Source organism: Rhodnius prolixus, unplaced genomic scaffold (assembly GCF_049639745.1).
Source record: "Rhodnius prolixus isolate KJV_2025 unplaced genomic scaffold, Rpr scaffold_4, whole genome shotgun sequence".
Classification (NCBI taxonomy): domain Eukaryota; kingdom Metazoa; phylum Arthropoda; class Insecta; order Hemiptera; family Reduviidae; genus Rhodnius; species Rhodnius prolixus.
This window is the reverse complement of record NW_027411614.1, coordinates 50,958,472-50,986,299: the sequence shown is the minus strand read 5'-3', so window position 1 is coordinate 50,986,299 and position 27,828 is coordinate 50,958,472. Positions and strand designations below refer to the sequence as shown.

The following is a 27,828-nucleotide window of genomic DNA, read 5'->3' as shown; positions in this document are numbered from 1 at the left end:
TTAATTTTGAGTTTTCAACGTGAATAACAGTTTGAGGTCTACTGGGTCCAAATGGATTTTAGAAAATGGTCCGCGTGTGAGAATGATTTCTACATTCTAGAGCGAAAAGGAATTTTGTAAACTCAACTTTATAGTTCGTTTCGTTTCAACGAGGGATGGAATTAAGCAAAGAAAATCTCTTTTCTAGAAATGTCAATCTATTAAATGATCTCACTTTTTTTTAAATGTTCACTTTTTCCCATTCCCATTTTTTTTAAAGAAGAAAATAACGTTGGAATAAATAGTGAATAATTCAGGCCATTTTAAGTTCATTTGTAATATTGATAACATAATATTATTTAAATCATTCATGTATGTTTACAGTTTGCTGTACAGTGAGGGCGCTAGAAAGAAGAGGAGAGTGTATCGTACCTAAAGTAAAAGAAAATCCTTTTTTATTAAAAATGATCAAAAAAGAAATAAAGGTTAAACAACGCTAATCACTGAACTATAAAGATTTTTAAAATAAAATGGCCCACAATGTACAGCCATCAACTTGGTGACCTATTAAACATTTCAAAAATAGGAAATATTTTTAATGGAAAAAAGAAAGACTAAAGACTGACGCTTTTTAGTAAAAAAGATAACATCTTAAAGTTAAAACATTTTTAACTGCTAATAATTATGTATAAATTTTTTTCAAAAAAAAAACATTCGAAATACAACTACTTAAAAAAGTAAAGAAAACAAAAATCTCATCTATTTTTATTTTGGTGCCATTTTTATTCAATTAATGATAATTAAATTTTGCGTAAATTTGAAATATATATATTTTTTTTTAAATTATCAATTCTTTTTTTTTTTATGTTTTTGTTAAAGAAGACATATTAAAATTTTAAAAATGTATTTTTTTTAAAAAAAAAAAGTCTTTTAAGTTAAAAATAAGAAAACAATAAAAATGTAAAAATTGTGTACATAAACTAAGGTATGGTTAGTGCTGTAAGGTGTTGCATTCTAGAGAGTATTAGAACAACTAGGACCTAATGTAATAAATACTGACGTAATAATTGCATTTTTTCGGACCCTCCAATTCTGTGTATATTTTTTTAGCATGAATTTTATTACTTTCTACTCTTGTGTTTTGAACTTTGTACTTCAAAAACAAGTTCCAGGAGCGGATAGCAGCTTCCCAGCGTCCCTGAGTGCGTTAACTGAACAACAAATAAGAGTGATTCACTTTTTAAACATTTATTAATGTAATTATATATAGAAAGTTCTATGTAAATAGATGTGGAAACAAATTTAAAAACAAATAAATAAAATTATTAAAAATAAAATTTACGAAATACTTGAATGTAAAATTTGTTCCACACTCTTTTTAATGCTACGAATTAAGGCGTGTGTTTAGAGCTATTTTTATTTTAGTTTTATTATTATTGTTCTTAATGGTAATATTCAATTTATTTTTGTAAATTTTTAAAAACTCCATTTAATAGATTGGAGGAAATAAATGAAAACTAGAACTCTTATTGAACAAAAGTAAACAAAATAAAATGAAGAAAATATGGGAGAGAGAATTCTTAACGTCATAAAAAGAAACTTCTGAAATTTATTCATCGATGTATCTACAGGCGCACGAATGATGTTATCTTTATCGTTTAAATTATTTATAAGATTTTATTGTAAGAAATAGGGGTGAGTTATCTGAAGGTTAAAATGGGGAACCTTATTGTGCAAGTATTTCCAGATTTGGGAATTGACTTCAATACGAACTCGGCCACTTCACGATTCACCCGGGGAAAAAATCGGTTTAATTTTTCGTTTGGTTTTGTAACTGCGTCGATTGGATGTGGAATGGATCGTGGCTCTAACGGGGCCTCAAATAACTTGACGACTAGGGCACCCATTAAGGAGTAACCAGTTCAATCTTCCGCCGAGCTTCTATCACCTCCTGCAACATTCCAGAACATTTCCACTAATAACGGACTTAATAATATAGCCAGTGGGTCTACCAAGATCATGAAAGATTACCTCATAGGAAGAAATCCATTTGCTGCAATTCGTGCAACGTCGTGTTTCTATGGCCCTTCATCACTTATGACCCAAAGAGAAAACACTGCAATGATTCCTGATTTTCAACCTCAAGTTGGATTGCCTGATTCATATTGGGTAGTCCTACCAGATCTTCTCTCAGAATCTGAAGCCGTGGCACTCACTCGTGGATGATGGCAGCCTATTTTTGCCACTTTCTTCAGGGCATTTTTGTTCACAACTGGTCACTTAACCTAAAGCGTAAGAACTCATTTGTATTTAGATCTCTGTTATCTTTAACAATGTTAAAGTTTAATCTTTAAAATAATATTTTGAATTTCAGAATACATAAATGAAAATTTAAAATCAAATAAAAATATTTATAAATATTTTATTACTTTTGTTCTGTTTCTTTAAAAGTTACGATTCTATCAAATCTATTAGTAACTAAGTTTAAAAATGAAATTTCTTTTCCACAGAAATTTTGATGCTATTTATTCAAAAATGTTTGTCTAAATTCTTCTTCTCTAATTAGACAGATCTAGTTCTGTCCATTTGTAGAACGAATATATTGAAAGGTAATTTTATAAAAATTGCCTTAAAAGGAGAAAAATCTAATGATTATTATCAAAAATTTGTCTGCAACCTAAAGTAAGTGTATTATTCTGTCAAAGGTTATGGTTTAAGTTGGAACTTAGATCACAAATGGTTGAAAATAAAGATGTTCATTATTTTTAGTCACTTGAGATGGTGAACTTTTTTTTTTTCGTACACTAAGAACCAAACGTGTTTCATTAAATAGGCCTTATTGCCCAGAACGAGACTACATTGATTTAATGCGGATTTAATAAGATTTAAAAAAACCGTAAACTTCAATACGAGGTAACGTATTATAAGCACTACTTTAGTCACCAGACAAATAACTATTACTTTTGAACCGTTTTTCCATTTTCCACCCTAAAGGAAATGGTCTTATGAAAAGTTCATAACAATCTTCTCACAAATATAAACTATTTTATAAACCAATTGTACTAAAATGCGGAAAAAGGCAATTGAATAATAACCTCAAAATATCGCAATGTTCCATTAAAAAAAAGAGGTGCTTTATTCAATGTGTCTTACTCATTAAAGTATAATATAAAACTCGATGGGCATTCTACTAAAACATTAAGAATAAATTGTTAGTTTACTAAGTTTAAGAAAAGGCGAATAAATTAAAACAAAATGTTTATCTTAATGTTGAACACAGACGTGAATTAACACAACTTGTAATACAATACACTATAAACCAAAAAATTGTAATAACTTCATAGATTCTATTCATATGTTTTATATATACATATATAAAACAAGGAATAAATGTGATTCTCTCACGAAATCGCAGGAAATCTCTCTGTAAATATTAATGTTAATTTTTGTATCATGCTAATATAAAAACAAAATAAAGAAAGCTAAAAACTAAAATTAAAAAAATTAGATTAAGTATTGTGAGAGTAAATGATAAGAAATAAACCAAAAATTATATTTTTAAGAAATTAAAGAAAACCTCTCTCTTTTTGTTTGTTTTTATAATTTCTCTCTTTAAATTAAGTTAGTTTTTAAGGAAATTGAGAAATTTTGAAAAATTATAAAGAAAAACGTGTGTATAGTGTGTGCCAGCTCTATGTTTTATAGTCAAAACTATTCTCCTTTTCCTTTTTTGAGTATCCAATTTTTACATTCTATAACATAATTGAAAAAATTAGTTGATTAATAATTAATATTTAATTATAGTAGTGAAGCCTTTAAATTCAGTGGGAAGTCCAGGTAGCAAACGTGCAAGTGAAAAGTTCAAGGTTTGTGACTGAGATTGTGGCAATTCACAGCAATCCTAACTACAATTTCTGCATTAATATTGCATTCAACTGCAGTAGTATTTTTAAAGGCAGCTCAACGGGAGTAGAAATATCACCATAAAGTGCAAGTCTGAGCATTACTATTCACACATCTGCGCACCCTTGCTGTAAGGTTACTCCACCTAATTATCATCACACATTATACCACAAACTGCACCAACTCCCACGTTCCACTGAGGTAAGAATTTTTGGCAAGATACCGCGGATCTAAATACGGTAATCTTTTACCCCTGCAAAAATCTTTTAAAACGTAAAATGCAGCTTTAAAACGGGAACAGCTTAACAGCTTAACGGGAACATCTAGGGATCGAGTAAAGTATTAAATAACAATTCTGTCTAATGTTGCTTAAGTCTGTGAAAAAGAATATGCCTAACAACGTTGGCCACAAAATTTGATACGTTCAGTATGAAAATTAAGTCGCTTGTTAGTTTTAAATATGTACCACTGCTTTGTAAAACAGAGATCAACAAGACGGAAAGTGCTCCAGGATCACAAAAGTTTGGGAAAGCGAATAAAAAGGGAAAACCCCCATCAGAAAGTGGGCGCTCCCGGCTTCAACTTTGGCAGATGTGAAATTGCCACTTTAGCAAATATATTAGCGGTCCAAATCTGCTATTTTCTTGACAATCTGAAAAATATCGGCCAACGAGGGTTCCCTCAACAATTACGGAAGGACGCAATTCAAAAACGGCATTAAGATTTTTCCCAAAGGATACCAAGCCAAATGGAACAGAAAAAGTTCCGCAATCAGTTAAACCAGTGGTATCTCTAACTACGAGCTCAGCAAAAACTTGTGATAGGTTTTTTTTTTTTTTAATTCTCACTTCATCTAGGACTATGGCCACGAAAAAGAAGTTATCTGCTTTCATTGGCAGGAATCTGTCCAGAAGACGGGGTGGTGTCTCCTTCCAATCATTTGCTGGCCACGGCTGCCAACAACTTTGCTGGGTTGGAGCCTCTTTAGGAGGATCGATGCCATGAACATTTTCTCATGCATCACGCTCGCTGATACAAAGACAGAAAACGAGCAAAGTGAACAAAACAAATGCTTTATTAATCAGGCAGTCACTCTTCTATATTAAAAAATCTCCAACCATTAATTATAAAAGCCATAATTAATTTCTAACACTAAAGTTAGCCACTCTAAATGTGGAAAACAGAGAAGATATATTTTAAAAAATGAGGGTTATATGTTCAAAAATTGGGAAAACTTGTCTACAACAACAAAATTAGGAAGTTTCTGAGTGTAGGTACGTTCAAGTATGAACAGTTAAGAAAGTTAAGAGAGAGGAAAGCAGTCGATAAGTAAACGTCATCGACAGCACAGTTTGTTTTCTTCTTATCACAGACTTTTTACTAAAATTTTTCACCCTTGGACTTCCCATTAAAATGGATTTCCTTCTTTATATAAAAAAAAGTAAAAGTTTTCTTTATGTGCATAAAATTAAAATAAAATTCTTTGTAATAAAAAAAACACAACGTGTGGTATTTTATACTGGCTTTATGTGTGTTCGTTTCCCCTCTAAGAACGTAAGGAAAATTTTATTGTTGCAGTTACAGAAAAAGTTTCAATAAAAAGAAAAATATAATAAAAACAGTTAAGAATTAAAAAGAAATAAATTAGTAAATGTATGGTTTGTAAAGGGAGAGTGTGTATGCAGCTTTTAAAAAATCAATAAAAAAGATTATATTTCGGTGTCTACTTTGTAAAAATTCTTATTTATTTATTCTTTTTAATATAGGCAGCCATTTATCTTTTGGAGGGAAATAAAGGCTCAATATACGTATTGTGGAGCTCTCACTTGCATTTCCTTTCAATGCATCGATTGCAATTGCAACTGAGAAATCACATGTAACGCCACTGTCAAGATCATGAGAAGTTTTAACTTTACATTTCTCCGGAATATTAATCAGTAAAAAGTGTAAGGCAGAGAAGATTTTCCCACAGGACCGTAAGAGGCCTCGAATCTCAAAGGAAACAGATTTGTTTCTTTTTGATGATGTAGTTTTTCAATGTGTGAGGATCGCTGGAAACAAGTGGCCTTTCTAGACTGAACTCAACTTTTATACTCATTTTTACTCAAGGTGACGTTTCAGCCCAATATAAAGTAATTATTATTATTGCGATTTATTTATACAACTAAATTTTTACATTTTTATTCAACACAATTATTGGTATGTAAGTAGTAAATTTAATAGCAATTAAAGTGCGGTTCACTTACAGATTACATTTTCAAGGGATACGAAACAGCAGAAATCGAAAATTTTCATCAAACATCTAAATTGGTTTTGACCAATTTCAAATAGATATCTACTCACAGAATATAATCCTAATCCCAATTTGGCTTCCAGAGTGTGGTAACTATTCTGCAGTTGCAGTCTTTCAGCTGATCTTCCAACCTACCCTAACATTATAACCTTCACCTATTCCGACGGCATCGCCAACACTACACTTAGCATCCAACTCCTTTAACTCCTATGCACCTTCAATGAAGATCAAGATAAACGAACCAAAGTATTGTTTATGTGTATACCAATTTCGAAACTTTGGAATTATCATTTATGTTTGCGCACCAGCGGTTGGAGCGGCCCTTTTAGGAGAATAGTGGAGGTAAATATTTGTTTTATATGGATTTTGTAAATATTAAAATGTGAAGCGAAAGACCGTAAAAATGGTTGTAAATGAGGGTGCTTGTAAAATATGTGGCTGGAAGGCGAACCGAAGTACTTTGGGGAGGGGAGGGTGATAATAGCACTGAATGCACCCCCTCCCAACACTATAAATAGTGCGGAGAGACAAGACTGTCCCAGCTACCGCACACTCGACTACTTTATATTCGGCACCGTAACTTTTATTTATTTCCGTCGGCCAAACACCTCCTGCTTTAAACGTCTCCTATCCCATATTTATATTTTCGGAATGTATGTCTATATTCTGCGCTCCTAACACACATGGTCTCCTATAACTCCCGACAATATTCTCCTACTTCGGCAATGGCAATATGACGGTCTTCTTCATAGCATAGATTTTGGCTTCCGATTATTACCCCCTACTTCCTCTTACCCCTCGTCTTGAGCTCCCTGAGTTTGAGCAAAGATAAAATTAAAAATAAAAATTAGTCTTTGTGAGTTGGTACCTTCAGCATAATTCAAAACGAAAAATCTAAGACTTAACAAATTTTAAGTTTGGTGCAGGTGCATACTGGAATATGAGAATAAACATCAGAATTCTTAAGATTCCTAGTTACATTACACATGTGTATAGTGGTGTTCAGCTTGCCGAAATTCCAAGTTAATTGAATTACAGTCTGTCTGAAATTCGACTTTACAGATGGCCTTTTTCGAGTTTTCTGCAATTTTCTAATTAGCTCCAGAGAATTTCATTGGGATTGGATCATAATTTATGAGCTTACCACTTTTATTTGAAACTTCATTTTGATATTTATCAAATATTGTTTGAGAAGAAGTTCTCAGGCAACTGATACGTCACTATTTCATCAACGAAATCGTTCTATTGTAATAAAATTGACGTGACCTTGTAGTAAAAACTCTAGGTTTCGAGAAAATTCAGATTTCCTTCATCTTACTCACTGTAAAGGTCAGTATTGTTTTGAGACCGTGTAGATTTCCCGAAGTTTTTACTACTTGGCCACCATATACTTAAATAAAAAAGATAGCCTGCTATGAAGTCCCGCTTCTATGTTATTGATAAAACAACTGTACAATACAATTTTCAATTGAGCTTTTGAAAGCTGTATGTTGGGGTTTTTGGTACCATTTAAAATTAAAGCTTTTTTTTTAGTGGCATTCATTAAAGCGGAGCCGCGGCGTCACTCTGCCTTCAAAGGGTGCCATTTTTAATTTCTTTTCCCCAAAATAAAAGCATATTATTATTTTAGTCAACATTTTTAAAACTGATGAGAACCGTGCTTCTAGTACAAACTGTAAGTTTTAAGAAAATAAATCACGTAAATTGCGGTAAGTGAAAAATGTGCAAAATTTGTGCTCTATTTGACTACGAGTAACTTATCCAGTGGACTACAAAGAAGAGAATGTGGAAGCAACACATCGGTAATAATACAGTAATGAAATTGGGTCAAATTTCAGAGTAGTCTCTGCAAATGTATATACATAATATGTTTAACCCTACTGATGACAGTGTGCTACAATTCAGAAAACACTGGCTTGATGTTACAGAGCTGAAGACTGTCTTCACTGTAATAGAGCGGACGATGAGTTGGGCCGTAGTTTATATTAATAGCAAGCCCAAACTGAGCCACCCTCATCACTAACTTCATGTCCATAGTGAGCGAAATTTAATACACAGTCACATTAAATCCACCCACAGACAGTCCAGTGATTCACTCTGATTTCATTAATTATCTTCACATGCGGTCACATCTCCTCTACCTTCACGTGCCACAACCAAACTAATGATGTAACATAAATAGGTGTATACCTTGGGCCGGAGCCTTGGATATAGAGAATGATCCAAGTTTTCCAGTCAAAACAGGAATGGATTGAAGAGCAACATCCGGCAGAAATCGTGCCCCCTTAACGTGCTTCCAACAAAATGGCCAAGCTTTTAAGATTACTTGAACTGGTGAGCTTTATCCACACGCTGAGGGTAAATGTCACTAATGGCTACTGAAGCACATTAGGAAAGAAAGTACTGACTATAAGGTTTCCGCCTCAGGCAGATGTTGGCGGAAAGCAACCAGAGGCCGCTCGCTGGCTCTATGATGTTCCTTAAGAGTATTTAGAGCGGCATAAAAATTTGGCTGAATAGATAAACACAGTTGTGTTGAAGAAGTTTTCTTTCAAATATAAAGTGAATGAATTGCACCAGTAATATTATTTAGGTTTGGCCAAGTAGCGAAAAAATCTGAAAACACAAGTTGAATCTATCTTAACGAAATCTAATCTTTCTCAAGGTGCCTCAAAATATTATTTTCACGATCGGACCACACTCGGCCTCTAATAAAAAAAAAAAAAGATCTGAGAAATTCCATTATACTCTCGGACCGGAGTAGCCCAAAGCCTTTGGCAGTTATTGCACTCGACGTGGTGTGTTCGTGTGTGTAACTGTAGGCTTGTCAAACTGTATCGCCCAGCTAGTAAGCCCTTTACCTTGAAGAATGCAGACTCTCCATTCAGGAATCTATCAATATCTTCACAAAGCAACCCAGTTTTCTTCGTCCGTTCGCTCCACCCTCTACTTTAAGAGTTTCGCAACATTAGTGCCCACTCACTATAAAAGTATCCTCCAGAAATTAAGAAAAGCGTTTTTCCTTTTTTTTTATATATATTTTCCGATTTCCTTTGATAAGACAATATCGTTTCTGAAGTCGAACATGTCCTTAGCTGCCTACGAAACACATAGTATCCATAAACTCAAAGCGCATGTTTGATATTCCAGTGGTGTGGTCACTTTTAATATCAAAGCTTTGGCTAAAGACCGTCTATCGGAAGAGTGATTTTTCAAATTTCACACGATTCTTGCACGAGTAAATTCTTTTTTTGGGACAATTCTAGTGGGAACACTGTTTTTCTTTAGAGTCATTCAAGTACCGTTCCAGATGGTGATTGGTATCAAACTGTCCATTACTTAGGATTAAATAGGCTTCATAAATTTGGAGTTTAAAGCAAGTGTATGAGATAGAACCTAGAGGACTGCAGCAAGAGACGAGGTCGTGTGAGTGGCCAGATCGAAGAACACAGTCCAAAAGGTCATCATCTGTTTGCCCCATATGATTTCTGCGGGCGTGTAACAGAACACTCATTTATAATCGTAAATTTTTACCATATGGAGACGTAATTATTATTTTATTACAATATGTAATTTGATTTTAAGAAAGGGTTAATTTTCTAAAATAATACACCAGCTAATAGAAATGAATATCTATCACTCTTTGAAAAACCATTCCTTATTGAACTATATGCACGAATGTGGCTGCTGTGATCTGAAAATGCTTGCGTACTACGGACAGGATGACATTATTGCGGAGCTAAAACAAAATTACGAACCAGTAGCTGCAGAAATCGAAGCACTCTATGAACTTAGTGAGCTGCAAATAAAGAAAGAAGAGGAATCTGAAAAAGAAGAATCTGTGAAAAAGGAATCTGATTCGAAACCCAGAGAAATAGAATACGTGGAAGGTTTGGATGATCTTCTGGAATCGATAAAGAAATCTGGAAGCATTCGCCGATCGGATAAAGAAGTGTTGATGGCAAGCATGGATAAGGGCTCGACACGGGCTGATGGGCTTCACAAGCCGTACTACATCTCCCCTGAATGCAGCAAGATAGTAGATGTTAATGAAAAAAGAAATAATTTTAAAATTCTGAAAGAAGAAAAGAGAGAGGAAGAAGAGGTTGAAATGCGAGATTCAGAGGCATACAAGTACAGCTCGCTCGTGGCTTTCGAAAAGAGAGAGCACTTACATCGCGCAGGCATTCCAGTTTACCATCGTGAGAAATTACGAACCAAAAGGCAAAGAGTTGAAAATCGACTCAAACGAAGTTACACGAATGAGAAAAATTTAGAGAAAAAGTTCGAAGGGATGTTTTATGGAAAAGAATTCATAGAGCAAGCAGAAAGATGGGACATACCATACTTCATGCGCAGTAAAAAGAAAGTTAAAGAAAATGATTCAGAAAGTGAAAAACTAGAAGCTGAGAAAATAATTCCCCAACACACTGTAGACCGCAAGAAAAAGGTAGAAGTTCCAGAACAAGTGGTTGTGCCAAAGGAGAGCAAAAAATATGTAAAAGATACCGAATGCCTCAACAAATTCTTTGCTGGAAGAGATGGTGATAAAACAGAAAATGAAGCCTTAATGATGCGGGAAGAGCTCCGAACGCCAAGTGAGATTTCAACGTTCGAAGTAGATATTTCAGAATCAGACTCTCTACTGAATGAAGGAACTGTGGTATCACGAAAAGTGTCTCAGTTTTCGGAAAGAAAATTTGAAGAAATTGGAGAAGAAAAGAAAGAAAAAACTGAAGGACTTGCTGAAGAAACAAAACAGGAAGAAGAAGCTGAACCTCTAGTGACCAAGGCGGCCAACTTAGTGAGTAATACCTGAAATTCTCTCAAACCTCTCTTTTGTGAATTGCAACCGAATGCAATGAACTTCTAAATTCATTTTTATTCGAAAAGTTTACATTTTTTGAATGGAAAAATATTTTTAGTGCATGGTATGTATAGGTTGTGTTTTATCTTATCGGCTGATTCTGCATTGCGACCAAAGAAGGTAGACTGCTTCACCATTAGTTCCAGATGGAATCACTCACTCCAACAGTACCCTTTTTAAACCCACTCAGACTCTCTAAGAGAAGTAGGAAATTAAGGGAACCAAGCTTTACAGAGAATTTGAAGAAGGGTAAGAAAGCCAGAAAAGGAAGCAGTCAGAGATAACCACTCCTTGGTGATCTAAGCACCCCTCCAAGGGTCACCATCCAACTCAACGTAACCAGCTGAGCTCTCTCCCCAAAGAATGCAACTATGCACGCTTTCTGGTAGGAGCAGTCTGAGACGGTCTGTGCAGCTCGGTTTAAAGAAACTATTTTTACTCCGCTTAATGTGCTTGGCGTGTCGAATCCATCAGACACCTTGAACGCCTCAGTTATGTTTCCTGAGGCACACTATACCCAAATAATTTTGCACATAAAAAGCACTGTGCCGGCCCGATGTATATTTTGTGAACTTTTGGGGTGTCGTGATGTACTAGGGAGGGATGTCTCCAAAAAAAAAAAAGAGTCGAATCTAGATCTGAAAAAGACGTTAAGCCACATCCGATGCGGTGTAAAGGGAATACCTAGAACATACTTTCGTTTCCGATGCTGAAATGCAGGCTTTGCCCAGAATTCGCCAAGAGGTAGTCTGAACTTTAATAAAGTGCTTTACCAGTTTTTGGCACTGTTTTCTGGGTGTGAAACTGCTAAGTTAAGTTTGTCTTTAAAATGCCTCTTCAAAACTATTTTCAACATCAAGTTGCATTAAAAACGTAGCTAGAACACCGAGAGGAAAATTATATAACCGGAAATGAGAAGTTTAGCATTTTTCCGAAAATGATTGAACCTATTTTCTGCATTCCTATAATTCCTAGATTTGATAGCATTTTGCTGGAAAAGTTATTCCTGGGGTGTCCCAGGGAATGTACGAGCTCAGTTTGTCCATCAAAGGAGCTGAAGTTAGAGTGCTTCTTGCTACTTCCCATAAATCCTAGAAACCATGGTGCAACTCCCTATTTTATGTATTCACCAAAATTTGTACGTTTACTGATGGAAAATAAGTAATTAAAACTGTTCTCCTGTAAATATGAAATGGAGGAAATAACACTTAACTTTTGGTATTGTCAGAAAAGTGAACTTCACAAATACGTGCTTGACGAGATGGTGAAGGTGGTAATGCCGCACTTTGAGTGTAAACGACAGCATCCTGAATTCAAAAAGGTGCACAGGAATCTCATTACTCAGAAGGAGCATATTAACTTATTAAGCACATTATCTGGGTAAAGTATCCAACCGCTGTATTTCTAGCTGTAATTCATCTTTTGTGCATATTTTCTTATTTTGTATACTAATTTTTGAATATTCTTTTTACACAGTTGGTAATGCCTCTTTTTTTTATAGAAGAATGAAAATTGATCTGAGAATAAATTAATTATGAAATCTGGGAAATTAACAACTGTGCATTATTATTTGAATTTGAAAAGTTTATTTACAATTTAAGAATTTATACAAATATATATTTGTATTTATGAATACAGATATTAACAATCAATTAAACTGATATTTTTGGATTGTTTAAGTTAAGTTTAAGAAATTATAATAATAAAAATATAATATTATTACTATTATTATTATTCTGTTCAGTTAGTTTTAATTTAAACAATCCAAAAATATTGTTAATATCTGTATCCATAAATTAAATTTTTATTTTAACAAATGTTAGCTGTAAATTTTAAGTAGGTATTATATAAAATTTTATGAATCCCTAGACCGTAAACTTCTTGCATATTGGAGTAACATCGGCATGATGGGATTAATTTCACCAGATAGGGATGAATATTTTTTTGTAGGGATGAAGGATGAAGGCATCGATTACTTTTACAGTTATTTGATAATAAACATAAAATGTTTTTCATTTAAGCCAGGATATAAGAGCATAAGATTTTTGGTTTGCACAAGATCTGAAGTTGCTTCGCAACAAAATATCTTCTCACTTCTTAAGAGTTTAGAAAGAACTTGCTATGGACAGAATACTCTAGGCTCTAGGTTCTACTTATAAAAATTATTTCGGAAATATAAAGGTGGTCAATTAGAAAAAGATTATGGAAATTGTAACTTACATATAAAAGTTGAGAATTAACATTAAGTTCTGCTCAACAGCAGAAAAAGGTTAATCGGTATGATGAGAGTGTTTGTTATGTAAAGAGTTGTGTCCTGGTTGGTAGGGAAGGTTTCAGGTTTCCAGGTTTTAAAGCATTTAATTTATTAATTTATTATTTTTTTTACTTGAGTTTACCTTCTACTTAACAATTTACCACTAAGCAATTCTCTTTAAACTTTATTTCAAATTCCCTTTGCAATTTACACCCAGTAAGTCTAATGTCACTATAACTTAGCCATTATTAGATAATATAATACTGTTACAATAATTAAAAGAGCACTTTTCATGTTTAAAGTTAAAGAAATGCCCTCTGGGAAGACTAAACAGCGTGCATGTCCGGATGTTGCACAGCCTCACTGGCTCCTTCAGCTCGGCAAGTACGATACTAGAGCGCCATCTTTTAGTTTTGTGTTCAAATTATTCAGCCTGCCCAATCACAGTAGCAAACTTTTCTACCGTCCAACATTATCCACTTTTTCATCACAAGTTCAACGTTAGTAAGACCCCGCTTAACGCGTAGGATACGTTCCATCAAAGTAGAGCGTAATGCGAAACAGCGCTAAACGAGGCTATCTTAACATGTTTCTACTAACTATATAACATGAACTATTTCTTCGACGTCTTCCACATTTACCTCAACTAAACCGGTTTGTTTCGCTAATTCCACTATTTCATCCATATTAAGCGCACAATTTCGGGGAATCCCCGTAGTGCTGCGAGCAATTTCTGGGAATCCCCGGGTTGAATTAAAAGAGCGCTAAACCGAAACAGCGCTAAACGAAACAGCGTTAAGCGGGGTCTTACTGTACTTGCTTTTTGCACAAGAAGAAACTTCCGAAGTATTAATTTGAGCCGATTGTTCAAATCATGGTGAATCGATTTTGCTAGATTTTTCACCATTTTGCGCTTTCAATCACCCACGACGTTGCTAACATCTTGTTGTACCAGACTGTTTGAGTAGGTCAGCTTCCATGAGGTGCTTAGAACATTACCTTGGGTTACCTACTGTAAACCGATCCAGTACGATGAGCTAATTTCCAGGACAAATCTCTGGAGCGAACTTTCTAAATAGCAACATGGACAATGGACCAACACTGTTGGTGCGCCAAAAATCATTAAGTTTTCGAGTCCTCTCTGCAACGCTCTGTCCTACTTTGAACCCATAAAAGAGAATCGTCTATAGTTGGAATATATCATTACCGGAAGTGTTGTCTGTAACGAGAGAACACTGTCCGGAGGCCCGCAGTGCACTGAAAAAAGCTCCGGGCGCCAATAACCTTAGATGTTGACGCGCCTTAAATCATTTAAAAAAAAAAAAAATACCGGGAGCCCTCCTTTTCCGATTATGTTAATGGCGTCCTAAACATTTTTATTCTGTAATGACCTGCTTACAAATTTAACCTCTAAAATTGATAATATTTTATGTTTGTGAGATCAACAAAATGAAAAAAAAACTGTCGCTAAGATAATCTTAATTTCTCATTTTTATATTTGTTTGTTTTTTTGAGTTTTCTTAATATTTTCGCAAATAGCAGCGCTCTGATATGTTTTCACAGTTAGTAATGGAAGGAGCATATTTTTAGTTTTGTGTAATCTACATCGGGAGATTTCCCCTCAATGGCTAATCCTGTAACCCTCATAATTAGCTATTAGTAATTTCATCCTTGGCGCTAAAAAAAAAACAGCAACATTAACAGCGACAAAATCTCAATAGATCATTCGCTCGCTCCTCTTAAGCAACTTGAATACTAAAAAAAAAAAATCGCACATCTAATATATATTTGTTTTCGTTATTTTTTTATACTTTTCTTTATTTAACGAATTTAATAGTTGAAAATAACCGCCGCAAGAAACTAATATTAGGTTATTTGTTTGGACAGAGATTTAGCGCAGGCTTACGAAGAAAGGCTGATAGAGCTGGCCAAAGAGCGAAGCGCAGATCCGTACAATCTCTGGTCTCCCAACAGAAACGCCGAACGTTGTTTCAGAAATAAAATCTTTTACCCCTTCACAGAACAGTGTTTAAAGTTCAGATTCAACTATCAACTGGGGAAGCCCAGGGCGCCAATTAAAAAGACAAATAATAAAGTCGGCGCTCTTTAAAAGAAATACTTTTTATTAAAACAATTATTTTTATTTTTACAGAAGATGCTGCATTGGTTTGCTTCGTCTTTCAAAAGAAAGCATGTTTTTCCTTATTGTGGCTCTGAGTGTACTGAAGATTTGGGGAAACACTTTTCTTTTTCAAATAAACAGGAAATTAATTACCCACCGGAAATTAAAAACTAATACCGAAAATCGCCTGCAATTTCGTGAATTTTCGCTAAAGTTTCGAGTTGAAGAAAATTTCAAAATCGGAAGAATTTTTTACAGAATGAGGTTTTCTATTTGCCGAGTATTTTTCAAAAATTCCTCCGATAATTTTCTCCTCTAATTGTATAATACAATCTGTTGTAAATTGATCGCTAAGTTACACTCCAATTACCTGTGATTTTTATCTTTTGTGTTATTTTTTAAACAAACTTCTACTTTTTTTCTAAAAACTAATTGCGGGGGCTCCCAAAGCGGATATTTCTGACAAACACTCATCATCGAGAAATTAACGCGATTGCAATTTCTTATATTGAGTATGTAACTTATTATTATGAGAAGTTGCGATAAGAGTAATCTACTTTCTACAAATTTAAAATTCAGACGGATTTTAGCGTTTCCTAATGTTATACGAGGTGTGTTCAAAAAGTAACGGGAATTTTTAAATTTCGCGGGTTTTGAGAGTCTGATTGTAAATTTTTTTTTTTATTATGTTGGTACACATGCCCCTGAAGTACGATAAAATTTTCAGTAATATTCATTGTTTACTTCTTAAGTGGCAGCCGTTAAGGTTAGAGGTGTTTTTCGAGCTTGGCGATTTTTGTTTGTTAAAAAAAATGGATCAAAGAATTTGTATTAAATTTTGCGTAAAAAATGAAATAAAGTGTGTGAAATGTTAATAAAGGCATATGGTGAGTCTGCTATGAGTAAAACAAGGATTTACGAGTGGTATAAGCGTTTCCAAGATGGCCGCGAAAACGTTGAAGATGACGAACGACCTGGACGTCCAAGCATATCAACAACCGATGAAAACGTGAAAAAAGTGAAAGAAATGGTTATGAACGATCGCCGAATCACAATCAGAGAAGTCGCTGATGATGTTGCCATATCAATTGGCTCATGCCATGAAATTTTTTCGGATGTTTTGGGTATGAAACGTGTGGCAGCAAAATTTGTTCCAAAATTGTTGAATTTCGAACAAAAACAGCGGAGAATGGAAGTTGCTCAAGAGTCACTCAATGAAGTCGACAACGATGCGGATCTACTGAAACGTGTTATAACAGGTGACGAAACATGGGTTTACGGATATGATGTCGAAACTAAGGCTCAATCGTCCCAGTGGAGGCATTCTGGATCGCCAAGACCGAAAAAGGCTCGACAAGTGCGGTCGAATGTGAAGGTTATGCTCACTGTGTTCTTCGATTTTAATGGCATAGTGCATCATGAATTCTTGCCACAAGGTCAAACAATCAATAAGGAGTACTACCTACAAGTTCAACGCCGTTTGCGTGAAGCAATCCGAAAAAAACGCCCGGATTTGTGGCAAAACAATTCATGGATTTTGCACCACGATAATGCACCTGCTCACACTTCATTGCTTGTTCGTGAATTTTTGGCCAAAAACAAAACTTTAACGATGCCCCAGCCTCCATATTCGCCAGACATGGCTCCATGTGACTTTTTTCTATTTCCAAACATAAAGAGAACATTAAAAGGCCGTCGTTTTACAAGCATAGATGACATTAAAAGCGAATCGCTGAAAGAGCTGAAAGCTTTCACAAAGATCGAGTTTCAGAAGTGTTTCGAGGATTGGAAAAAGCGCTGGCACAAGTGTATTGTATGCGAAGGGGACTACTTTGAAGGCGACAATATTAATGTAGATGAATAAATAAATATTTTTTTCAAAAAACGAAAATTCCCGTTACTTTTTGAACACACCTCGTATATAGCTGATAGGCCTTGTTCAGACGCGCACATTTTTAAGGTTTACAAATTTATCGGAGAGACCCAAAGTCTCGAATCAATCTTAAAAAAGCATAAAAACAAAACACTCCCCCACCGTTAAAATAAATCGTTAGTGACGTGTTCTTGTGAGGGGGGGGAACTGAAAATCGCATCAGTAAAAGTAGAATTTCTCGTTAAAAGATTTCGAATTCATTAGTATCTATGGTTTTCTTTTAATCTTTGACATATTAAAGGTGATAAAGCATGCGCAACAGTCCATGCGCTAAACGCATAGGTATGTTGGGAAATTCAAAACGGCCATTCTTAGTACAATCTTACAGTAAGAAAAAGGGAAAAATCTATTAATTATAAATTTCACTTCTGGTTGGGGAACTTTCCCAAGGTGTCAAGGAGCCTGTGGAAATGGTGTTGTGTAGCGGAAATATTAAGGCAATCACGCTGATCGTTTCACCTCAACGTTCGCCATATCAACGCACTCTGTTATAAGTTAAACAATAATTCTAGTAAAGCATTAAGTATTGCAGGAAGTACAATAATTAGAATTACAACTAATTAAAGTTTTTATTATATTTAATTATAACTAAACTAGGAAGTTATAGAGTTATTTTCAACTGAGGAATGTTATATAAAAATTGATAACAACTTCTAATAAACAACATTAACCTTTTTGACCACTTTAGATTAATTTTTCTTTAATATTTTTATTTTAAATTAACCTCACAACAGCCTTCATAATATTTAAATAGATATATTAATAAATAATTATAAAGTATAATATTACTATTTTATAAATAAGTAATTGATTTAAAAAATTATTCTTTTTTTTTTTAATGAATTGTATCTGGAGATGCGCGCATGTACTGTAATAGTAAAAAATATGTTTTAAAAATTATTATTTCATTTTCTTTTTTTCATCCTTTTTAAATTAACGTGAGTCAAATAACTGTGGGGTGTCTGTGAAGATTGAGGCAGAATAATGGAACCATTAGCTGAAGTCAGCAGGTTTCCCTCAAATTGAAACGGAAGTTCTATAGCGGAAAATGTGTATATAAGAGCTAGTCTTCCTAAGGAGAGCCAGATCAATATTAGTTTCTGTATCTAAGCAGGCCGAAATGAGATCACACTTCTTCAGTCATTTGTAGGAGATATTCTATTCGCTGGATTAATTAGTATGTTGTCTTGAAGGAGATAACTTCCTTCTCTTTATTATTGCCAACTGGTTTTCATAAGTCTTCTCAGCTGGCGGTAGAATATAAGCATGAATCTAGAGGGCGAAAAGAGATCGACTCCTCCAAGTGGAATCCAGTGAACTTTCAGCGGCACGAACTGCCATTAATTTCCCCCCAAAACTATTTTAAAATTTATTAGAAATAAGTGCTTTATAAAGACCTAAGTTTCTTGTGAGCATATGCTGCTTCAAGTGTGCAGTGTGTAGAAAGTATAGATTGTGTGGTATACGTATTTCGCAGTAAAATTCAAATCACTATGATTAGAGAAAGGTGAGAGTGAGTGGTGAAAGTGTAATTAGGAAGGGGCTTTAGAATTAATAGGAGTGGGTTAACAGGAGTGGGTTTAGCAGCAGATAAATGGGGAACATTAGACGGGCTGGGCACAAAAGGAGAGTGCAGCTAGACTAGTTAGCAAGTCTTACCTCTCGCCGAAGTATTTAATTATAGGCTCCTTAAAGTTGGTGACTGATAAAGGCCTACACCACAACTGTAGGTAAAGTGACGGTTATATTCAAGGCATACAGTAAGAGAATTAAGGTAATGTCATACATCTCGCAGCCTACCAACAGCAAATGGTTAGTGGTAGGGTGTGACTTAAAGACTACGCATTTTGCAGTGCTTCCAGTTGGTGAGCTGCCGCATTTGAACCCAATTCAGCACAAATGGCCGCGGTCAGTGGTGGCTGTTCCGGAAATCTCGTTGGACACTCACACCACTTTCTTTCACAGAATGCTTCCAATTCCAATTTTCCTCTAAATTCAAAATTTTTCAAAACATATCTAATGCTTACATCACACACGGAAATAACTCATCAAATCCCAGACAGTCGGTGCAGTTCCAAGAAAATCGTGGAGGTGATTTCGCGAAAATCCTCGAAAACATCTACGCGGTAGTTGATCATAGCAGTGCTTTTCGCCTTGGCTGATCTTGCCCAAAGCTCAAGTCGGGTCTCATCGTAGAACCAATCATATGTAGAATCTAAACTTTTTGCAGTTTCCTTCCCATAGACAGACATTTACTAACAACAGAAAATGACTGTGTTTTTGCCAAAATAAGAGGAAGTTCTTTGGAATTCATTCAATCTTTTTACTTCATGTTTTCTTGGATATATCCGTCCACTAAGAGAGATAAAGAATTTCTCACAAATTGTGTCTAGACTTCATTATCTTGGTGTAAATAACCAGGCTGTGTAAAGTGACTGGCATTAAAGTCTCTATTATTCCTTAAATAATAGAATTAATTATTGAACTGTACACGCCCCAGAATGTAATCATAGTTACTAGATTATCGTGTGCAACGAACTGTCGGAAGCCTTCGAGACCCGTGAAATGAGTTAAAGAAAAATTATGTAATAATTTATAGACTTATGACGGTATTAATTAACGGTCATTTCTTCGAAGAATATTTTAAACGTTAGCTAAATAAAATAAATATTGTAAATACATATTTTTTGTTTTTAATTAATTTTTATATATAGGAATCATATCGCTACAAAATCGACAAAGATTACGATTGTTTAATTGTGTGTGAATCTGTAATCTCCCCCCCCCCCCCAAAAAAAACCTTTTGTAGATCTCGCACTTCTTTCATTGCCAAGTCCATAAAAAATATCGATTTCAAATTTTATACAATTTTTTTGAGTTGTGCTCACCTACTAACTGGCTCTTTCTCACTCACACACCCTAGCTCTTTTACATACATACTTCATCACACAGACACACTGTATCTCCATATTCTATCCCGGATCAAATAATACGCTAAAATTCTTTAGGAATTCTTTTCAAAAAAGATCCCTAACCGATTTCAAAATGACCATTATTAACATTTGGTATCTATTCAAGACAGTTGTTTTGAACTTAGTGAATCTAAGAGGGAATAATACTGGTAGAATTAATTCTTACTAGATTGCAGTTGGAGAAATTGCAAATTAAATATCGTTAACTTTATTTTCACTAATATTCATTCGCCACTAATTGCGTAAATTCAGAAACATTTCATTCAAACCGAGATAAAGTCCGCCTATGCCGAGATGTTTAGTCGCTTAAATCTTTAGGAATAGCATTCAAGTGTCCTTGAATATCAAAAGCGTGAGATATATCAGTATTGCCAATCTCTTTAAATACAATTATTCAAACTAATAATATTATATTTCAATTATTTTACAATTTCGTCCCAAACTAATATCAGTTAACTTATATTTTGTTATTCTTAATTATCTAGACGAGACATTAATTAGAAAAAGATAATAGAAAGTTATCTAATTGCGTTCAAATAAACAAAACTTCTTTATTGTTGTGGCGATAGAAACCAATAATTTATTGGTATGAGGGGGGGGATGGAGTTACAAATTGCACACATCTAATGGCATCTTCTTGTGAAAATGTTTCTGGAAAAATTATTGTCGTAGCATAAAGTTGTTAAAGTCATAAGCAGCACCCAGTCACAAGAGTAGCTATCAGGGCAAGAGAGTACAGTGTATTAGACAAGATAATTAGAGCTGTTTCAGATTTAGAAAGTAAGTAGGAATTAGAAGAAACAAATACTTTTGTTTGCTGTTGTTGAGTGTATTCGCAACTAATTCCAAAATCCTCCGTTTCTCTGGTTTTTTGCCAATGGCTAAAAGTTTCAGTTGAAGTTGGCAGTAACGTACCACAGATCTATGCAATGGCAGTTCAGTAAAAGCTGAAAATTCGAAATAGCATTTAAGAAATTGAAAATAATTTAAAAATTATAAAAACATACAGATTTTTTGCTGCAGTTGCAGGTATTTAGGGGAAATAAAAAGATATAGCAGGATTTCGCTAGTGGTGCCCCAGCTGTTAATCACGCTGAGTCCATGCTACATGTCAAGCTGAAGTTCTCACTACACTGTACTTAGAATTTGTTTCACTAATTTTTCTAGCCATTGAATTTATTTATGTACTGTTCGGGCGATCACCTAGTAACAATGAAATGCTATTAATAACGTAGTTTAATGTAATTTGTAATTAACATATAATATAATTTATAGAACATACTATTTGTCATAGAAATAAAATTTATTATGATCACACAGATCCATCACACTCAGTCCATGAACAGACAAGTCAGAAGACACACCAACCTTTAATGATGTAAAATATCCCTGAAGATGACCTAGCCCCTAGGTCAAAAGCACGGCATAATAAAAATATACCATGACTGAAACTGGCAGTTATTTTTTCATCCTATTATAAATTCTAGGTTTCAAAAAACATACATCCTAAACAGCAAATAGAAAAGTTAGTGTGAGTGTATGACATCAGATTGGAAATAACGGGAGGGAAAATGAGGTCGCCAATATATTTCTTGGAAACACAGGAACCGATCTGAATTATCATTTGAATTACATAATTACCAATTCTGGGAACAAGTCGTAGAGGGGTTTTAATTTAATTTAATAGGAATGTTATACAAAGAAATGGTCTATTTGCCAGCAACCACTTGAACAGTTCACAATCTGCTTGAGAGCATCTGACTCATGATGTCACTTCTATAAAAGGGGACATACAAAAAGCGAATTCCACGCATTCCAAATCAGATCCTACAGGTGTCTTGCAAAAAAAATATCATTTTTTTTTCGGTCCTTATTACAAACACAAAGATTAGCAAATAATTACAGTATTAATCACAAAGAGAGAAAAAAAAGAAAAGGAGTTTCAAAGTTCAAGTAGGTGTTTGCAGTAATTAATTACGAGAGCTGATTCAAGTGAGTCATCACTTGATATCATTCAAGAGCAACCACACAGCGCTTCCACGTGAAAAGAGAGAAAATGCTGAACTCTTAAATGCTTAGTTTTCCTTATTGGAAACAAAGACCCGTGAACGGGTCAAATGTTTGAAATTTAGTTTTCGTCACAGACATGTATTCGAAGCACCCAGAACATAACAAAGGTTTTGTTTGTTTCTAAGTATGAGTATGTCCGTGTGAATGTATAAACAAAGATAACAATGCCAAAAGGGGAAAAAATATATTAATTTCAATATTATTTTTATCTTTTGCCAAGCTTTCGACCTAGGGACTGGGTCATCTTCAGGGCTGTTAACAAATATTTTTTTAATTTGTCATATCTAAGACTGGTGGGTCTTCTGTTCTGTCCGTTTAGGGAGAGTAACACTCTAAATTATGTACTTCATATAATAATTAATATTATTCATGAAATAAATGCTGAAATTATATGAAATAAAAAGTACAGAAAGAAATACTTTCGATTTGCTTTTGTACCGAAAACAGCTGCTATGTGTAAAATTGTAACTATCTTATTTTTTCCATGAAAAGCGACCGCTCTACAGCGGTCTACATGAGTCTCTGCTGTAATGCAAATCAAAAAAAGTTAACAACTTCATGTTTTGATACAGAAATTCCATTGCCGAAGCGTTCTCTAGGCGTTTAAAAAGTATTTCTTTACGTTATTTTATCATTGCTGGCTTGTTTTAAACATAATTTTCAGTATTTCTAAAGGGATTATTAGCGAAATGTTAGTGAAAAATCATTTTTTGTTTTGTATATAAATAAAATAATTTCAAATACGAATACCCGTACATTCAATTTGTTAAAATTATTAAAGGTATAAAATTCTTATTGTGATTTAGATACAAAGGTAAGAAATAAATATATAAAAAGAGAAAATAAAATATTTCCCTTCTTTTTATCAAACCACTAGTATCGGATAGATCTTTATAAAAAGACCACCAGAATGCGCCAGCAGTCTGGAATAATCTAAAGAAAATTTTAACCGGCCCATGCTGTTGTGGCTGAAAAGTTCCCGTCTTTAGTCAACAGATATGTAAAAAAAAGGTATTTTTAAGTATAATTTTGCAAGAGCACACTCTTAGCATCAAACGGCTTTAAAAATTACTGAGCTGAAATTTAAACTACCTCACTATGTCTACAACTAGAGCTCACACCTTCGAACTGCACATATTCCGATCAATTGCTCATTTTTTGGAAGTAAAAATTTTACAACTGAAGAGGAGATGTAAGCAGGTTTTTGCAATACCGTTTGCCACCAAAGAACCTTCTTAGTACAAAAACGAAAATTGCATTACTGACAGCGATATGTACTTGTTAAAGGAAAACTTGTTACAAGCAAAAAAAAAGTTTTTACTTATGTAACTTTTGTTTTCACTTATCTCCTTCTTCTAACTTCTCGCTGGGTTACTCGCCGAATGCCAAATACTAAAAGAAGTTCCTTGTCTATACCTTCTTTTGGATTTACCATAATAAATCACATTTGATCTGTAATTGGTTCTAAAACAACTGGACTTAACAAACCACTACTCATAGGGTCAACTGGATAAAACTAAATCGGTTTCTATATGGAACGAGGAGTCCTATCTGCACTAATTCTAGTGACGTCATTATAAATCGTTGATCTCTCGAATATGGATGAATAAATTTGACGAATTGGTTGCTCTCTCATAAAAAAAAAAAGTATCTATGTATAAATACAATTTATTTCAACCATATTACATGATAAAAGTATTACTACATTGGAAATTAAAACGATAAATTGCTAATTTATTATTGATGGGCTAATTAGGACAAGATAATTACAGGCCGAACCACGTGTTTAGCTAATGAAATATGAAAGTGCGGATAATACTGATGCTAGGGAAGGGATTAGCTATGAGGTTAGCATACTGGACTCCCACGCGGAGGTCCCGGGTTCGAATCCAGCAGCTGACCCTTAGATTTTCTCTTCCTAGGAGCTTCTTACAGCTCACTGTCCGGTGATGGACAGTGTTGTCTGTAACGAGAGAACACTGTCCGGAGTAAAAAAAAAAAAAAAAAAATACTGATGCTACCAAGATCTCCACTTCTTTTCCCATTTTTGGGGGAAAATTTAAAAATGAAAAGATGTAAATTTCAAGTTTCAATTACGCGGTAATTATTAATTCTTTTAATTTTCGCTGTATGCCATTTGATTCGCCCAAACATCGTTGATATCTGATTTCTGGCCGTTCTACGTTCATTTTTAGTTCGTCTATCGGTTGTCTAGCAGCGTTTGCTAAAATCGTGTCAGTAAGTCTAGTTCTAGAAAAAGAAAGAGGTAGTTCTAAGCAGGATAAACAAAGCAGAACGAGTGTTTTCTCCTACGCCCTCGCGAGGGTTCGCTAGTTGGATGAATCTGACAGCCAGATACAGTTTGGATAAACTTTTATTGTAATTTGATAAAACAGAACTGCTGACGAGCTTTAGATTTCTTTTAAAAGCCTTGTTGATCGCTAAAAGTCTACTTTTTACTTCCCTAATGTTGGGAGGCCCTTCCTGAATTTTAGTTTTGAAGGTCTTAAGAATGGTGCCCTACATTCTTGTATTTAAAAAAGTTTTATTGCCTAATCTATTTTTCATCTTAGTTTTTGGAATCTGCTCCTTAATTTTAGACATGGTATTTATTTGTTTTTGGTCACTAGAATGTAATTCAAATATTGTAAACATAATAAAATTGTATATTGCTGATAAGTAAAAAAAGAATTTACTGATATGGCCCCGTTAAACCTCCGGAAGCAGGATTATCAAAAGAAATGCCTCCTATCAGAACGATTAATGATAAGTATTGAGTGTAGATAAGTATCGATAATGAACCGAAATGAATAAAAAAAGAACTGCACATTACTAGTTTAAGGTATGGGGATCATTACTACATCCTGGCGCATCATTACCAAAACACTTTTTAGGATCAGATCGAACTCGCCTCTAATGAGATAACGTGGTCTCGCAAAGAAGTAGAATGTAAGCCCGGTCTGAGCCTATTGTGACAATTAGTCCAATATCATACAATAACGCCAGGGAACTTGGTTAAGCATTTATTCAAAACGTGGTTGTTCAAAACATTAATTCCAGGTTAAACCTAAAAATCTGAAATCTACGTGATTGCTTTAACAATTGTACAAAGGGTTAAAAGTTAATACTGTTGCGAACTGAGAACGTGAGAAGTGAAATGCTTGTTACACCAGAGAGATAAAGAACTAACCCAGATGACTATAATAAGATGTTGATGTTATGAAAATAATTTGCAATAAAGCGGGAATGTTGTTGTAACAGAAGTTAGGAATCTGAAACTACTTCGCCAGCCCTGAACTTCCTTTATTATTTTTACCTTTTTAATATAAATTTGCAGAAGAAAAATCTGTGTCACCTGGAAGAATGTTATTAGGTAGAAGCCAAACTCCGACCTCATTTCGCTATCAGACAGAGTGGGTACAGCGTTGTCCTTCGGTTCTCTCCCTTCTTTCAGCACTTAGGGCTCGGCTTTCTCTTCCTAATAAACGGTTGCAAATATACTACTATGAATAAACACCACCCTAGAAGGTTATTTAAAAATGTTGTTACATAACCTTAGTGTGAGTATGAGGTAATTTTCTGGGGATTCAAGTTCTAAGAGAGGTTATTGTTTCTGTAATGCTGCCGCAGTAGCGTGGTTTGTTAAGGTGGCAAGTATTCTTACAGCCCTGCCTAGACTTGTAATCTTTGTCTCTCTGTAATAATTCTCTCGCATTAAATTTTCATTCTGATTCTTTTCTATGTACTTTCTCTTGTAACTAGTAAAGGAAGTATGCAATATTGTAAAATTGGTTACGATCGAGATAACCAAGGGGGACCCCTGAACATTTATAACAAGGCATATGACGAGATGGTAATATTTGATTTCTAGATATAGCGCTCGCTATATTCCTGTCTGGGAGTAACTTCTTCTTATCTAACTCACTTTCCATTTTTCGATGGAAATTTTCTTCTCGTTTGAGATTTTACTTCTGACCTCTTTAGAGCAATCTTTTTCACGAATATAGACCAAATTACGGATAATAATGGATGGTCTTTTCCAAATCAAAAAGCCCGTTTACAATTTTATTAAATTTAAAGCGCAATAGTTATTTATGCTAACCTAATAAAATACCAAGTTGTTTATGCGCAAATTTAAGTGTGTATTGTTCAATGAGAACGGTGTATATTTTTTTTAATTATCCCTCCTATTTTACTTTTTTCGAGTGTTTGTTACTAACCCCTTGAAATATTTAAAAGTTATCCGTAAAGTGGCACATACTCGATATAATTACTTATAGATTGTAATAAATTCTTGTTTTATCACCTAATTAGGGAGATATTTGCATCATTTCTTACATTATCTTCCTTAGAAACAGAGGCTGAGCATTCGTATTGACTCCAGGGCGGAGCCTACCCAAAATGTTTTTATTAAAATAACAAAAAGTGAAAATTTAATCCTAAAAAGCCGATACCAAATCTGTTTTGAGGATGTTTAATGGGAAAGTTATACGGTTCCAAAAACAGTTTCCTTTGCATTTCTGGCAGCAAATTAAATCGTCGATGTTTTCTCTGCTCTAAGGAGTCCCTTGGCAGAAGTTTTATCGTATAACAATCGGAGAGTTACTCTACGGCTCTACCCATATAGACATCTTCGCTTTTGCTTAGAAACAAAAAGAAAGGTTTGTTAAGAGATACATTTTTATTTAAGATAAGGTTATCGTTTTCTGAATATCTCATTACCATTGTGCAAAGTAGACGAACTATGATGATGAAGGGAGATCTGATATTTCTTAAATATTGTCTTACATTACAAATGTACTTAGCTGGTAGCGCCATGTTAGGATGGAAATCAAGAAATTTTGAACGCTTTTAACAAGAAGTTCAGGCATTGGATCAAGGGCATAAGAAACAAAGAAGTAGATGATTAATTTTTTGTTAATGGAACATTTATTATTTTTTTAATGATTAAATAAAAAAAATGCGGATAATTTTAGCCATATTGAACATAAAATTAATTAAAATAGGATAAAAAAGATAGATTCTCAACTTGAAGAATTTCTAATATCTTATCTGGAATTTATTGATTTTGCTTCTTTTTTTGCGTTTAATCAAGTTGAACTTTAGACTTTTTATATTTTTGTGTAATTAGAAATCTTTAGTTAACATCAATGTCCTCTAATTTATAATAAGGCTACATATGCTCGTATTACGTTAGATAATTGACAACTAAATCCGTTTACAGATATTTTTTTCTACGCATTCCTTTGCTAGCAAAATGCAGAGGAGAATTGGTTAAAGGTTCGCCTTTACAGTTTTGAATGTAAATTTAATTCCAAGTTTACAAAAGGAGATTGATTATTAACAAAGGCGCTTTCCATTTTATCTCTTCCTGTATTACATTCTTTGTGAATCATTCAACGTGTCTTTTTCTTCTGAAATTAAACCTATCGTCA

The 27,828-nt window shown here is 34.2% G+C and overlaps 2 protein-coding genes and 1 long non-coding RNA gene across 6 annotated transcripts in view; 2 read left to right on the top strand and 1 right to left on the bottom strand.

Moving 5' to 3' along the window:
• LOC141455771 (protein amalgam) overlaps positions 1–5,619 on the top strand; it is a 553,007-nt gene extending 547,388 nt beyond the window's left edge. For both annotated transcript variants that reach the window (XM_074131135.1, XM_074131133.1), the window contains one exon: positions 364–5,619. The gene's annotated coding sequence lies outside the window, so the exon portion shown is untranslated. The remainder of the gene's footprint in view (positions 1–363) is intronic.
• On the bottom strand, positions 1,794–26,206 carry LOC141455772 (uncharacterized). Of its 2 annotated transcripts, XR_012459426.1 has the most exons (5): positions 25,948–26,206; positions 25,749–25,871; positions 21,132–21,270; positions 2,011–2,264; positions 1,794–1,930 (listed from the first exon to the last, which is right to left on the bottom strand). It is a non-coding gene; the product is annotated as an uncharacterized lncRNA (long non-coding RNA). The 2 variants fall into 2 exon arrangements; XR_012459425.1 differs by lacking the exon at positions 25,948–26,206 and having other exon boundaries at positions 25,749–25,941.
• LOC141455770 (uncharacterized) lies at positions 9,712–15,412 on the top strand. 2 transcript variants are annotated; one of them, XM_074131132.1, is made up of 3 exons: positions 9,712–10,979; positions 12,271–12,422; positions 12,519–12,604. In XM_074131132.1, the coding sequence occupies exons 1-3, from the start codon at positions 9,801–9,803 to the stop codon at positions 12,523–12,525; spliced, it is 1,338 nt and encodes a 445-aa protein (XP_073987233.1). In that variant the 5' UTR covers positions 9,712–9,800; the 3' UTR covers positions 12,526–12,604. The 2 variants fall into 2 exon arrangements, with proteins under 2 accessions (XP_073987233.1, XP_073987232.1); XM_074131131.1 differs by lacking the exon at positions 12,519–12,604 and adding an exon at positions 15,184–15,412 and having other exon boundaries at positions 9,713–10,979.
• Positions 26,207–27,828: the final 1,622 nt, after the last annotated feature.

Excerpts from the sequence above, each read along its gene's own strand:
- LOC141455770 (XM_074131131.1), top strand. The coding sequence starts at position 9,801 with ATGAATATCTATCACTCTTTGAAAAACCATTCCTTATTGAACTATATG. Across the intron at positions 10,980-12,270 it reads TGACCAAGGCGGCCAACTTA|AAAAGTGAACTTCACAAATA; the intron begins GTGAGTAATACC and ends TGGTATTGTCAG. Across the intron at positions 12,423-15,183 it reads TTATTAAGCACATTATCTGG|AGATTTAGCGCAGGCTTACG; the intron begins GTAAAGTATCCA and ends TTGTTTGGACAG.